The following is a 13522-nucleotide window of genomic DNA, read 5'->3' on the forward strand; positions in this document are numbered from 1 at the left end:
GATATAGATACTGTAACTAGGTAGACAGACAGACAGACAGACATATATATACTGTAGATGGATGAATGGATAGATAACTCCAACCATTATATTTTGAATATAAGCAGAGACAGTAGAAGCTTATTCGTTCCCATCAGTGTCTTCTCCATTCGTTGCAGCCTCTTTAAATACCTTCCAATTTCTGCCCTTGAAGGAATCTCCCCGTAGAGCCTCCATGGCTTCTGCCGGCCACAGTCTCCCTAGTTCTCTCCTGGGTCCTCTCTGATGAACCTTAAAGGCTTCTCTGCTGACCGGAGCCTCCCAGAGAGAGGATCGGAGGGGCCAGGAGGAGGGGGAGGGGGAGGGGCGGCCGTAAAGGCTCCCTGGGGGTTGGAGAAGGCCCCGTCCAGGGTCTCCCCTCCCCTGGTGGCAAAGGCCCCGTATGGGGGGAGAGGAGGGGGGGCTGCTTCCAAGGCGGCCTCTGGTCTGCTGGGTTTCCCAGGAGCCTCTTTCCTCTTCCACCAGGCCCAGAACCTGCCTCCCAGGTGAGGCCAGGGGAGTCCAAGCCCCCCATGACTCTTGGGGGGAGCTTCCTCCGGGCCTCGGCTAAGTAACAGAAACTTCCATCTCTTTCCTCTGGTTGGTTGGGAGGCTCCGAATATTCCCCCATCCCTCTTTTCTCCCCTTTTATATCAACCCAAATGCATTGAAGGAGGTTTTTCTTTCTTCTGTTGGTTATTTCTTATAATTATTTTTCCTGTGGTGGCCCCAAGACCCCAGATGAGGAAGGGGAGGGGGAAATCCTGCCTCAGTGATGGAGGCCACTGGAGTCCTGCAGAGTCAGTCTGGATGACCTCTGGAGGGGGTGAGGCTCAGTTGGAGGGCTGTCTATGGGCATCTAGAGGTGCTGGGGAGAAGGGAGGGGTCTTCCACTCAGGGCTGCCTCATTGAATTCCCCCCCCTTTTCCCCAGAGAGTAGGTCTTCCCCTCCGTGGCAATGTCTTCTGCACCAGGAACGGCTTCAGATGGATTCCTTGGAGGTCATCTAGTCCAACCTCCTGCTCAAACTTACACCCTTTATACCATCGAGCAGGAGACTCTATACCATTGGAATCTGAGCCCCAAAGAGGGAGGGAGCCATTGGGTGCCCAAATGGGGCAGGACCCTCCAGTTGTGAAGGAGGGAAATGGCTGAAATGGCTGGGTGAATGGAGGGGAGTCTCGGGTGCCCCCCAATGGCTCCCCACAAACGCTCAGGGAGGACCGTGCCTGCTGCCCTTCTGCTCCTCCAAAGGGGGCTTGAGGGGAAGCAGAGCAAGGGGGCCTCTGAGCAGAAAGGGGGGGTCCTGCCCCTTCGCCTCCCTGGATCTGCCCACCCTCCTCCTGAACCAGTTCTGGCTTCGGACCAAAAGTAGCCTGGATGGTGGATCCAGAGGCAACGGAGGGAGGAGCCTCCTGCGGGGGCAGCAAAAAGGAAGAGGAGGAAGAGGAAGGAAGGGAGGATTCCAGGGTTTTCTTACATCTGAAGTTTATTCTTTTATAGCAAAGCGAAGGGAAGGGAAGGGAGTGGGAGGAAGAACAATGTAGATGAAGCTGCTGTGGGTTCAAAGCCTGGAGAGTTGAGGGGTCTGGAGTGACAGGTCCGCCTAGCATCCCTGGGGACAGTCTAGATGGTCTCCACCCCTCCCTCACAAGAAAGAGCGGCCCTGAAAGGAAGCTGGGGTGTATATGTGTGTCTCAGCAGGAGAAGGTCCAGGCTGCCATTCTCCTCCTCCCCCCAAACTGCCACCTTCAGCCTCCATTTCTCACAGGTTGCAAACAGGACAAAGAGTCTTCAGCTGTTAAATAAAAAATATGCTTTTGCATCGGAGAGCAGGATTAATTCATGAGTGCTGTAGAAAAAGAGATGGGGAAGAAAATCAGAATATAAAGAGAATCTTTTAGTGTAAATAATATATTCTTCTTTCCTTTCATCCCCACCCCTAAGGCAGACCCACACTGCAGGGGGGTGGTTGACAGGCAGGGACACATAGAGAGAGAATCCGCCCATTTCAGGGAGGAAAAGGCTGGGATGCTTCATATGAAGAAAGAAGACGGGGCTACGATGGGGGTGGCAGCAAAGGGGGGAGCCTGGGCTCACTTGGCCAGAAATTGTGGGAATTCTCACAAGGAGAAGGGGGGTCAGGAAGAAGGGCCTGTCCAGGTTCCAACTAATGAACCCAAAGGAGTCTGTATGGGGTGCCAAGAAGGATCCTCTCGGACCGGAGGGTGGGGTGCAGTTCAGGGAGAAGTTTTGGAGGGAGTTCATTAAGTTGATAGGTTCATCTCAAGGAATCAGCTCCACCTCCCACCCGAGGACGAACGGAGGTATAGAACGAGCGAACGCAATGATAGAACAATACCTGAGATGCTATGTTAATTATCAGCAGTTTAGCTGGGCAGATCTCCTGCCATTTGCTGAAGTGGCCTACAATACCACAGTGCATAGTAGCATGGGTGTCACCCGGGGGTGAAATGCAAAATTTGTTACTACTGGTTCTGTGGGCGTGGCTTGGTGGGGCGGTAATGTGACTGGGTGGGCGTGGGGGATGTAAACCCAGGGTGCTCCCTCCCCAAGGGAGGAATGGGAAGGAATGGCCCCCTCCTTCCCTTCCCTTCCCTTCCCTTCCCTTCCCTTCCCTTTTGCAATTTCCCAAAACATGGAAAAATTCTGGGCAAGATTTTAGCATTTGTGTGCGCTTTTGTTTTTGATTGCAATACATTTTCAGATCTCTGTAAGGAAACGTTGCTCAAAATCCAAAAAACTGCTCTTATCCACAACCAGGAGATATTGTTCAGGCAAGTTATTTTTTTAAAAAAGGAACAATTTAAGAATTTTAAAAGCCACCTATAACTCTTAGGAGAGGTTGAGATGAGGGGGAAGAGGAGAAACTCACCTGCAGGAGATTGGATGGGAATTGCTGGAAGGAGAAAAAGACTCAATCAGGACCCTTCATGGGCTAGAGGACTCAGCAGGACCCCTCCCCATCGATAGCCCATCATAGGTTGTGTGATCTTCACTTATAGCCCCTCAAACAAGAGAAGCTGCCAAAAATATTCCTCAAGGGGCCCCTCTTGGCCACCTGCTAAGCTTGAGGAGAGGCCTCCCCTAGAGGGTCCCCTCCCCACCACCTCTCCTCCAGCCCCCCAGACTCACCTTTCTTGCTCTTCAGGTAGGAGAAGAGCCCCACAGCCAGGAAGGCCACTCCTATCACGGCCCCCATGATTCCCGTCCAGAGTTTGCTCCTGGCAGAGCTGGAGGAACGGGGCTCTGGGGAAGGAGAAGCAGCCTCACCTGAGCAGGAGGATCAGGCCCACCTTCCCCCAGGAGGCTCCATTCCAGCTCTCCCCATGGGGTGGGTTTCTCCCCCTTCTCAGGGCAGGAAGGGAGGGAGGGGAGGGAGGGGCTTACCCCACTGGATGGTGATGGGGGCCTCCAGGCTGGCATGCCCCACCTTGCAAGTGTAGACGTCCCCCCGTTGGGGCTGGGTCTCCAACATCACCTGGAGCTGGTAGGTCCAGTCTCCGTTCTGGAGCTCCTCCCCAAAGGCCACGCCCTCCTCCTCCAGCCGCCCGTTCTTCAGCCACTGGACCTCGATCTCCACGGGGTAAAAGCCCGTCGCGGTGCAGAGGAGGATGGTGTTGGGGGAAGAGGGCTCCATCTTGGTGGGGGAGATGGAGACGGTGGGCTTGGCTGGAGGGAAGGAGGAGAAGGAGCCACATGAGAGACACAACAGGAAAGAAATAACGCAGAAGACGGGAAGGACAGATGCAGCACGAGTCAGCCCCTCCCCCCACAGCCTCCAGGACCCTCGAGGGGGCAGCCTCAGCATCTCCTGGGTCCCCAGAGGTGGAGATGAAACCTTATCACATCAGCAGACGGAGGAGACCTCCAGCCCTGGTGACGGATGGCCTCACCCAGCGGCTTCATGCGGAGGTTAGAGAGGAGAGGAGAGAGGACGGAGCCAAATGCCTCTGGGCAGCCCTGAAGGTGATCAACCAAGCTAGCCAAGAGAAAGAAAGAAAAAGAGAGAGAGAGAGAAAGAGAGAGAGAGAGAGAGGAAAGGAGAGGAGAGGAGAGGATAAGAGAGGAGAGGATAAGAGAGGAGAGGAGAGGAGAGGAGAAAAGAGAAGGGAAGAGAAGAGAAGAGAAGAGAAGAGAAGAGAAGAGAAGAGAAGAGAAGAGAAGAGAAGAGAAGAGAAGAGAAGAGAAGAGAAGAAGATCTTTGTCCCAATTTTCTTCGGTGTTTCAATCACTTTTCAAAAAGTTTTAATTGGAGAGAGAAAATTTCTCCTTCCACTTTCCCTTTTCTCCCTTTAGGATCCACAAGATACAGAAATAAACAAAAAATCAGCAGAAGATTTCAGGGGGGAAAGTGCAAAATGTGATGTGGCTGCAAAACCCCCCAATTTTAGGCAGCCTCAACAGAAAGAGGCATTTTGAAGGAAAGGGCAAAGGAGCCCAATGGGGGGGGGCAGCCCTTTGCTCCCCATAACTGCCAGAATCCCCTGAAGGAAAAGTTTCTCCCCCATTGAAGATGAGAGACCCTGAATCTCCCCTTCAGAGCAGGAAGGGCAGAAGAGGTTTTGGGGGATCTCATGATCTCTCTCAAGGATCCTTCCTGGGGGGGCTTTGGGGGGATTCAGAGGGAGACCCCCCCTCACACCAGGCTCTGCCTGCACCCAGCCGGCCTCCTTCCCAGCCGCAGGAACCGGCCATTCCTGGGGAAGGAGGTGGGGAGGGGTCCCTCTGACTCCCAGAGGGAAGCTTCTGCCCTGGATGAGGGGGGCAGGGAGTGGGGAAGGGATCCAGAGGGGATCTGGGATCTTGGTCTCCTCCTTCAGCAAATGCTCCAACTGGCACAACTCTTGGATGGATTAATGGGGGGGAGGGGTTCAGTCTGGATGAGCCCCCCAAGAGAGTTGACAATAGATCCATTCCAGCCCAGAGTCCTTTGCTAACCATTTTTTTTTCTCTTGAGGGATTTTCTTATTAACAGTAAATTCTATAATGCTTAAGAAGAACCCATTTTTAAATGGTTATTTGTAATTCCAACCTGGGATCTGGTCAGGTTTCCATGCAGACAAATAGCAGCATTTCAGGTGTGAGTTGTTTTTATTTTCCAGGAAAATCCCATTTGCCTCTTGGGACATTAAAGGCCTTTGTGGAATTGCTAAAAGAAGGCAGAGGCTTTACAAACTGAAAATGGCCTTTTTTAAAAAAACAGGAAATGCAAATTTGGATGAGAAAAAGACTTTTAGCAAGAAAATGGAAGGATCAGATTTTAAAGCTGCATTTTGGTATTTTTACATTTTTATTTTTATAGCCCATCCCAAACCTCCTTATTTACAAGACTGCAGTGTGAAGATTTTGGGGTTCCAATTTGGCCAGATGGGAGTTGCTGGAGATTTTAATTGAATTGGAAAAAGGTTTTTTTTTTTTTCCTTTTAAATACCTACCGAGGGACACAACTTTCTCCCTCGGCCCATCCAGGAATCCAATTTAATAGACCTTTTGATTTAAAACAGCAGGAGGACAAAGTACATTTTAGCTGCCCCACATCATGTTATTCAAGATTTCTTTTTGATATCAAGCTTGATGCCTAATGTAGTAAAATAGGACACAGATATAAATCAGAGTTTCTTGTAAAAATCAAATCCAGAAAGCACACACAGGTGAAATCTCTATATTAAATATTATTGGAATGAGAATTATTTCAAGTACTGTGCCAGATGACAAGAATGTTGTGCTGTTTGTAGCGGAAAAATAAACTTTAAATATTGTCCAGAAACCAATTATATAGCTGGATATTATTATCTCCATGAAAATATCCTCTTTGGTAGTAAAAAACATTTCCAAATGCATCTTATGTGGCAGCTGAAAATCCTCCCAGGTTTTGCGGGGAAGAATTTAGGAGTGAAAATAAGTTTTGCCTCCAGACTGAATATGTGGAGAGCAAAATCTCTGCAGGTTCCCCTAAAATATTGAATAATTTCCAGAAGGAGCAAATGCTCCAAGAGGCTTTTCTCTCTTAGGATCTGGAGGTTTTCCTCTTATGGAAGAAGGATCTTATTGGATTCTATGGTAAGACGTTATTTGTGGAGAATCTCTGGAGTTAAACTTAACCAATTCTTAAGTAATGATGCTCTCTGATTCTAACAAATAAATATAATTTCCCTGGAAAGGCCGAATGGCAACAAGGGCAGCTAAAATCCTTGATTTGCGCAATGCTTTTGGCCTCTGAAACCCCATCAGTCGATAGAAATATAGAAGATTTTTATTAGACAAAGAAATAAAATGAGAGGAAATGTAGGCAACATTGAAGGAATCTGGAAGAGAGAATGAAAGAATCTGAGGCTTCAGGGCTGAATGGAGGCCCAATTTCTTTCTTGTGACCCCAAATTCAGTTTTAAGGTCTGTGGGTGTTTTGCCTGCATTGAGCAGGAGAGAGAGAGAGAGAGAGACCTGGCTGGGTTCCCCTCCCCCCCCAAAAAAAACATCTGGGTGGATTTTCTGGGGGGGAAATGGATCAAAGGAGGAGAGATTTTGGGAATCTGAGAGTGCAGAATAAATAAATAAATAAATAAATAAATAAATAAATAAATAAGGAGCAAAATCTCCATCCGGGAGGATCCCAAGGAATGAAAGGAAAGGAAAGGAAAGGGGGGTCCTGGCCTCCCCCTCCCAGGGAAGAGCCCCCCTCCCTCCCCCCCACACTCACCTCTCCGGCCAATCATTCGCTCCTCCCTCTTGGCCGCCTCGTAGCTGCACACCTTGTAGGCTTGTCGGCAGAAATAATCCACAGCCGCCTTCTTGTCCTGCAGGTAGAACTTGTTTCTGTTCCAGGCGTCCGCATCCCCCTTCCCAAACTCCGTGAGGGCCACGAACTTCCCGAGGTCGCTGTCGAAGTGCACGAACTCCTGCCGGTCGTAGATGTATCTTTGCAGGTATCTCACCCGCTGCGTCCCGTTCAGGAAGCGGCACTCGTTCTTTCCCTGGACAAGGAAATGGGCTGCGCGGGGGAGGAAGAGGGGAGGGAAGGCCGTCAGGAGGGACTCCAGGGCCCATCGTTCCCAGCCGCTAGCAGAGGAGAGGGGGATCTATGCGGGAGGGGGGAGTTGCGGGAGTCCTTCCGAGGGAGACTGGCGGAAAACGCCCCCTGGAGGAGGGAACGGGAACTCTCAGTCCCAGAGAGGAAGGGAGGCTTCCTGGGGGGTCTGGAGGGGGGAGGGGAGGAAAGAGGGGGAGGGGTGGGAAAAGGCAGGCAGAAGCTCAACCGGTCCAGCGATCCCATTCAGTCTCTGCAGGGAAGGTTGGATCTCAAGGGGCAGGAAGGATGGGGGGGGGGGCTGGAGGGAAAGTAGCTTCCATCCCCCCCACTCTCTCTTCCTTTGGGAGGGGATATGGGGAGGGGCCACAATGAGGACATCTAGACCGACTCTCCTGGGGTCTCCCAGCCCTTCAGTCCTCATCTTCCCTCCATCTCTCCCCCCTTTTCTTCTTCCCCCCAATCTTCAGCCCAGCTCTCTCCCTTTGGGGGATTATCTCAGATCACCCCTGTTTCCTCTCCCCCTCCCCAAAAAGACCCCCAAGAGCCTCTCAAAGGGAGGGTCTCCTGCCCCGTTCACAAAAGAGCCCCAACATCCTCCTCCCTCCCTTCCCCCTCCCCTCCAGGGGGATTATGGGGGGTGGGGGGTGTTCTTGGTCTCCTTCCCCAATTCAGAGGCTCCCCATGAAGGGCCGTAAACCCCCCTCTTGCCTGACCTTCACAGCCTCAAATCTGAGATTCAGGAGAAAAAGTGAAGTTTCTGAAGAAGCCCAAAGACTTTTGCTCAAATGCCTCTTTTCCCTTCTGGGGATTCAGGGCTGAAAATGCCTCAGTTTCCCTCTTTCACTTTTCCTCCCCTTCCTCTTTCCATGCAGCCCCCTCCCACCCAGGCACAGGAGAGGCTGCGACCCCCACCTGGGCTACATGGGGGGAGGGTTAGGATTAGGGTCCCTCTCCGTCCTCCTGGGGGGGGGCTGTGGGGAGGAAGGGGGAGGAGACCACGCAGAGATCAAGGCTGGTGGAGGCTCTGGGGACCCATTGGCTTCCTTCCCCATTCCCAGCCCCCTCCTCCCCCGCCCAGCCCCCTCCTTACCGGGGGTCTCCTCCCCCCCTTCGCTCCCGGGGATCCGGGCCAGCGCCCCCAGCAGCAGCATCAGGGGGAGCCCAGCCAAAGCCATGGAGGCTCCCCACAAGCGCCCCAAAGGGGGGAGAAAGACGCTCCCAGCCCCAGAGGAGGAATCGGAGGGTCTGGAGGGGGGGAGGAGTTTTCCCCGGACTTCGGAAGAGGGAGAGTCCAGAAGAGCAGGAGGACCAATGGGAATCCTCCCTTCTGCAGCGTCATCGGTCTCCGGGCAGAGCCTCCCTTGACTTCGCCCGATGCAGGAGATAGTTCTGCGCAGAGAGAGAAGCGGAGAAAGTGGGGGAGGGGAATCCCTTCAGTCTTGGGGAGCTGCAATCTGGGGGGTCTTTCATGCCAGCTCCGTCTTCCTTCCCCCCCCCATTCTCCTCCAACCTCCCTTTCTCTGGGCGCCTGGACTGGAGGGGCGGACTAGATGCCCTCTGAGTTCCCAGAGTGCCCAGAAGGAGCCTAAATTGGATCTGCCGAGAGTCCAGGAGGGCAAAGTGGATCCAGAGCTCGAGGGTCCTTCGGGGCTCAGAAGGGGAGGAGGGACCCCCAGCAGCTGCCCTGGATGACAAGGGGGGAGGGGCAGCCCCACAGCCAGCCAGGACTTGGGGGTCACACGCTCCCCCCAATCCGAAGGGAAGCCAGGAAAACCCTCAGCTGACAGTCCAGGCAGGATCTGCAGGGATCCCTCCTAATCCAGCCAGATCCTTCCCCTTCACGGGGGAATCTCGGTAGGGATCTCTTGGCTTTACAAGAGAAAAGGGCGATTTCCTTCCTTGAAACACGCGTCTCCCTTGCTCAGACCGTCTGGACGGACCGGCTCCTTCAGGTTTCCCTCCCCTGAACCCCGATTGTGTAGGAATCTCCCTCTTCCTTCCTTCCTTCCTTCCTTCCTTCCTTCCTTCCTTCCTTCCTTCCTTCCTTTCTGTGGGTGGGGATCCCCCTTTTCCTTGCAAAGCAGCCCCGGATGAAGATCCCGGAATGAAGTTCGGCCGTTTCTCCTCCGCTTCCCGCTCCTTTCCTCGGAGAACGTCCACATCTTCTCCCATAATGCACCACAATCTCTACTTTCAGCAGAGAAATATATAAAGTAACATTTTGGAAGAAATTTTGCCATCTGATTCTGCAGATCCTGATGAGATTTGGATATTTTGGCTGTGGGACAGGAAGTGCTGCTAAAACAAAAGGCTCCTTTTTATGATGCTCCATGAAGATTATAAGGGCATGAAAGAGAGAATAAAAGTATTAGGGAAATGGGGAAGGGAAAGAAAGGGGAAGGAGAAGTGGGGGATAAAGGGCAAAAGGAAAAAAGAGAGGAAAAAAACTTCTTCCCAGCACAATAAAATAGAAAGTGAAATTGTACCCTCGGTTTTTATTTCTTTTCTAAGTAAATATTAACCATTTCTATAACAACAACTTAACTTAATCAGTAAATCCCAAAAGTCCAGATTTCACTTTTTTTTCTGCCTCAAGCACGAAGTCCAGAAGTGGCTTCCAGGTAGAAAAACAGCTGGAAATCTCTTCTTTCCGCCGGTCAAAAAGTTTATTTTGCCATTTCTGCCACATTTTTCATTCCATCCTTTCCTCCATCCTGGGGATGGAGGTTTCTTTCCATTTTTGCATATGAGGAATTCTTGCTGCAGTCAGCAGGTGCAGTAATAAAGTCATAAATTTATATTTCAAGTTCCTTGTCCAGGAATCCTGAAAGGAAAACTTCTGGTTTTCAATAGACTCAGAGAGATAAATCACATTTACACCCCATTCGAAAAAGACAATAATAAACCCAGGAAGGGAAGAAAGAGACCCGCCTCCCCTCCAACAGCCAACAGATATGCAGGATCCATAAATCTCACAAACATTTTATATTATGAATGAGCCAGATCCTCCATTCTGGCCGTTTGTTCTTTTTTTCTAGTCTTTGCGGGAGATTCAGGTTCAGCTCAGTTACGCAAAGGCGGCTTAGAGAGATCCTGAATTCCGGATCCTGTTTCAAGAGCTTTGGGGGTCCAGAGGTGGCCTGGGTCCTTTCCAGGGATGGGGGGGCTGGAGGGGTCAAACTCCCGCCTGGCCCAGCACCAGCCTCAGCAGCCCAGAGCCAGGTCCCCCCCAGCATCTGCCCCACAGTTGTGTATCTGACACAGCCACTCACACACAGTCAGCCCCAGATCCAGGCAGCCTCTGTGGGGCCTCCACCCCTCACCTGACCCAGGCAGAACCTCTGGGCCCCTTTCATGCTTCCAACCCCCCAAATATTGTGCTCTTCTCCGAGTTTTCTCCGCCATACACGCACACACACCCAGAGCAGCCCTTCCTTCTCCAGCCCCCAAGAGCTGCAGAGGCGCTTGGGCTTCGCTTCCCCAGCCTGAAGCTCTGGGCTCCTCCGAAGCGGAACTGAGGAACCGGCCAGGATCCAGCAGGCAACAAGCCTCCATTCTCCCTCAGGGCAGCTCAGGGCCTCCCCTCCTCCTCCTCCTCCGCCCCATGGCTGAGTCTGCAGGTGGGGCAGCCACAAGGTCCTCTGCCCCATTGGAGGCGGCTGAAGGGGCCCTTCCTGACCCCCAAGGAGACCCTGGGGAGCCCAGGAAAGAAACAGATGGAGGGTTGGAGAAATGTCACTCAAAGGACCCACATTCTCCCCCTTGGGACCCTTTGTGGGGAGACCCTCCCTGCTCTCTGGGGAGGCTCTGACGGAGGAAGGACGGGAGGGAAGAGAGGAAAAGGGGGCCAGCATGGAGGGGGAGGGACTCAGTTGCAGTTGGGGGGGGAGGACACTGTTCAGAGGACCTGGAGGAGGGGGATGGGGAGGGGTCTCCCCAGAGAAAGTCTATCCATGGGTGGCTAAACATTGACACCAACTTGAAGTCATGTAACCATCATGAAACAAGCTTTTCTCCCTCCGTTGAAGCAGATTGAAGAAAGTCCTTGATTTACAACGGTTCATTTAGTGACCGTTTGACTTTGGGGTTGGGTGGCTTCCAATATACCCCCATGGCTCCTTCCTTCTTTTCCCCCTTTTATATTATCTGAAATGCATGGAAGGTTTTCGTCTTTCTTCTGTTGCTTTTCTAGAGCGGTTTGGTTATTTCTTACATATTGCACAATTTCACCTCCTCTTTTTTTAGGTCTGTTTCTCATTCATTTATTTATTTCATAAAACGCAAAGAAAGACAGAAATAGGAAATCAGGGGAAGGAGAAAAAGAGGGGAAAAGAAAGTCTGAGGTTCAAGGGGCAAAAAGGAAAAAAGGCTTTGACTTCCGGCTCTTTTCAGCACAGTAGAAGATTTTTTAAAAAAACAACTTTTTGCTTTTACACCTTAATATGTCAGCAGCCATTTCTAGAAGGACAATTCAATCTAAGGGACAAAAGCAAAGTCATTTTAGGTCCGTTTCCTTTGAACACTTTAAATGTGTTCAATTTAACAGCTGGGGAAGGAAAGTCTAGAATGATCCAGAACACCCCTTTGTGGCTGAGGGAGGGAGGGAGGGAGGGAGGGCTCCCGCCTGAGGGAATCTGCGCTCTGATTGGTTGCTGAGGGTGGAAAGGGGGTGTTTCCCTTTTTTCCCGCCTTTTTCTTCTAGGCGCCTTTGAGAAGGAGACAGATAATAATATGGAATAAGATGAAGTAAAAATTTGTATAAATAGTAAACAATAAGGAAGGATCACTACGAAAGAGCTGTAAAAAGAGTTTGTATATATAAATGTTGTATGTTTTGTTTTGTTTTAATGTTTCATAATAAAAATTATTTTTTTAAAAAGAAAAGAGCGCTGAGCTGTGGAGAGCGGGAAACTCCGGAGCCGAAGGAGGCTGAGGAGCGGCAGGGCCGGGATCGGAGTCAGCCGCGGGGAAAGGGAGGGAGGTGTGTGGTGCCGCTTCCCCCTACAAGCGCAGCGTCCGCCTGCCCGTCTCTCGGTGAGGAAGCTTCCCAGCCGCTCACTTCGAAGTAGCCGAGCCTTTCCTGTGGAAGAGAAGCAGGCGGCCCCAGGGCTCATGATTGGCGGCCTCTGCATGGAGCTTTCGGCCGCCTCTCCCCAGAGCTCCGATGCATAGCAGCTGCCTGCTCCTCCCTCTCCGCCTCCCACCTGCCCTCAGCCTTGCCCCAAAGTTTGGGAAGCACCGGGGACAGTTTGTGCGCTGCGCTCGGGGCAGGAAAGCTCATGGCGAGCAGGCCAGCTGGCTCCTTCCCCAGAGAAGGGAGGGCGGCATACAGAGGAGGTGCTCTCGGCCCCAACAGGGAAGCTCCGAATGCGCGGCTTGCTTGGGCTCCTCTCTGCTGGGAGCCGCAGGCTGCACGGGGAAGATTAGGAGCAACCAGCCGGTTCAGGCGCACGGGGGAGCATTTGCTGGCTGGGTGGCAGCTGCCCCACCCGCTGCTCCTTCCCCGGAGTTGCCTTGAGCTGGGGACAGCATCCAGCATGGCCATTCACACCGGCAAAGATTGGTGCAACCCTCCTCTGCCACTTCTTCCAAGGGAGCATGACTGCTTTTCAGCCGGTGCACCTTTTACCGCTTACCGCACTCTCCTCTGGTCTTCCTGGAGGCAGCTCGCTTCTCCTTCTCCTGGGTGAGAGGGGTGAGGGGGCACGCCGGAACCCAGAAGAAGAAAAGGAGCAGAGCTGCCTGCTAGGCTGGGGCTTCCCTTCCTCTCTGCGGCAGCCCATGTGGATCCCAGGCAGTGCAGCTTCGGGGCCTTTCCTCGCAGTGTCGATCACAAGGTAGGCAGGCAGGCGAGCAGGTACAGGGGAGCGACTGGGGCAGTGATCCTGGCTGGAAAGGGGGTGGATGTCCTGGGGCACGCATGTGCTCCAGCTAGCTAGTCTTCTGTTTACTGGCACGCATGCGTGCGTGACAATCAGGACGATGCACATGCGTGTGCCAGAAACCCAGAAGAGGAATGGGCGATGCCTTGCATGCCAGGTGAAATGGCTCTGCGTGCCACTTCCAGCACGCGTGCCATAGGTTTGCCATCACGGACCTATACCGAATCTGAGCCCCAAAGAGGGAGGGAGGGAGGCGTTGGGTGCCAAAATGGCACAACCCTCCAGTTGTGAAGGAGAGGAATGGCTGAAATGGCTGGGTGAATGTAGGGGAGTCTCGGGTGCCCCCCAATGGCTCCCCACAAATGCTCAGGGAGGACCGTGCCTGCTGCCATTCTGCTCCTCCAAAGGGGGCTTGAGGGGAAGCAGAGCAAGGGGGCCTCTGAGCAGAAAGGGGGGTCCTGCCCCTTCGCCTCCCTGGATCTGCCCACCCTCCTCCTGAACCAGTTCTGGCTTCGGATCCAAAGTAGCCGGGATGGTGGATCCAGAGGCAGCGGAGGGAGGAGCCTCCTGC

General features: G+C 52.6%; 1 protein-coding gene across 1 annotated transcript in view; it reads right to left on the reverse strand.

Moving 5' to 3' along the window:
* LOC148116146 (H-2 class II histocompatibility antigen, E-S beta chain-like) overlaps window positions 1-13522 on the reverse strand; it is a 70378-nt gene that overhangs the window by 33499 nt on the left and 23357 nt on the right. The window contains exons 3-4 of the mRNA XM_087884951.1: window positions 3430-3711; window positions 3175-3288 (exon numbers count right to left, since the gene is read on the reverse strand). Coding sequence (XP_087741077.1) covers window positions 3175-3288; window positions 3430-3711 — 396 coding nt within the window. The remainder of the gene's footprint in view (window positions 1-3174; window positions 3289-3429; window positions 3712-13522) is intronic.

Source organism: Pantherophis guttatus, chromosome 2 (assembly GCF_059756535.1).
Source record: "Pantherophis guttatus breed Tessera chromosome 2, ASM5975653v1, whole genome shotgun sequence".
Classification (NCBI taxonomy): domain Eukaryota; kingdom Metazoa; phylum Chordata; class Lepidosauria; order Squamata; family Colubridae; genus Pantherophis; species Pantherophis guttatus.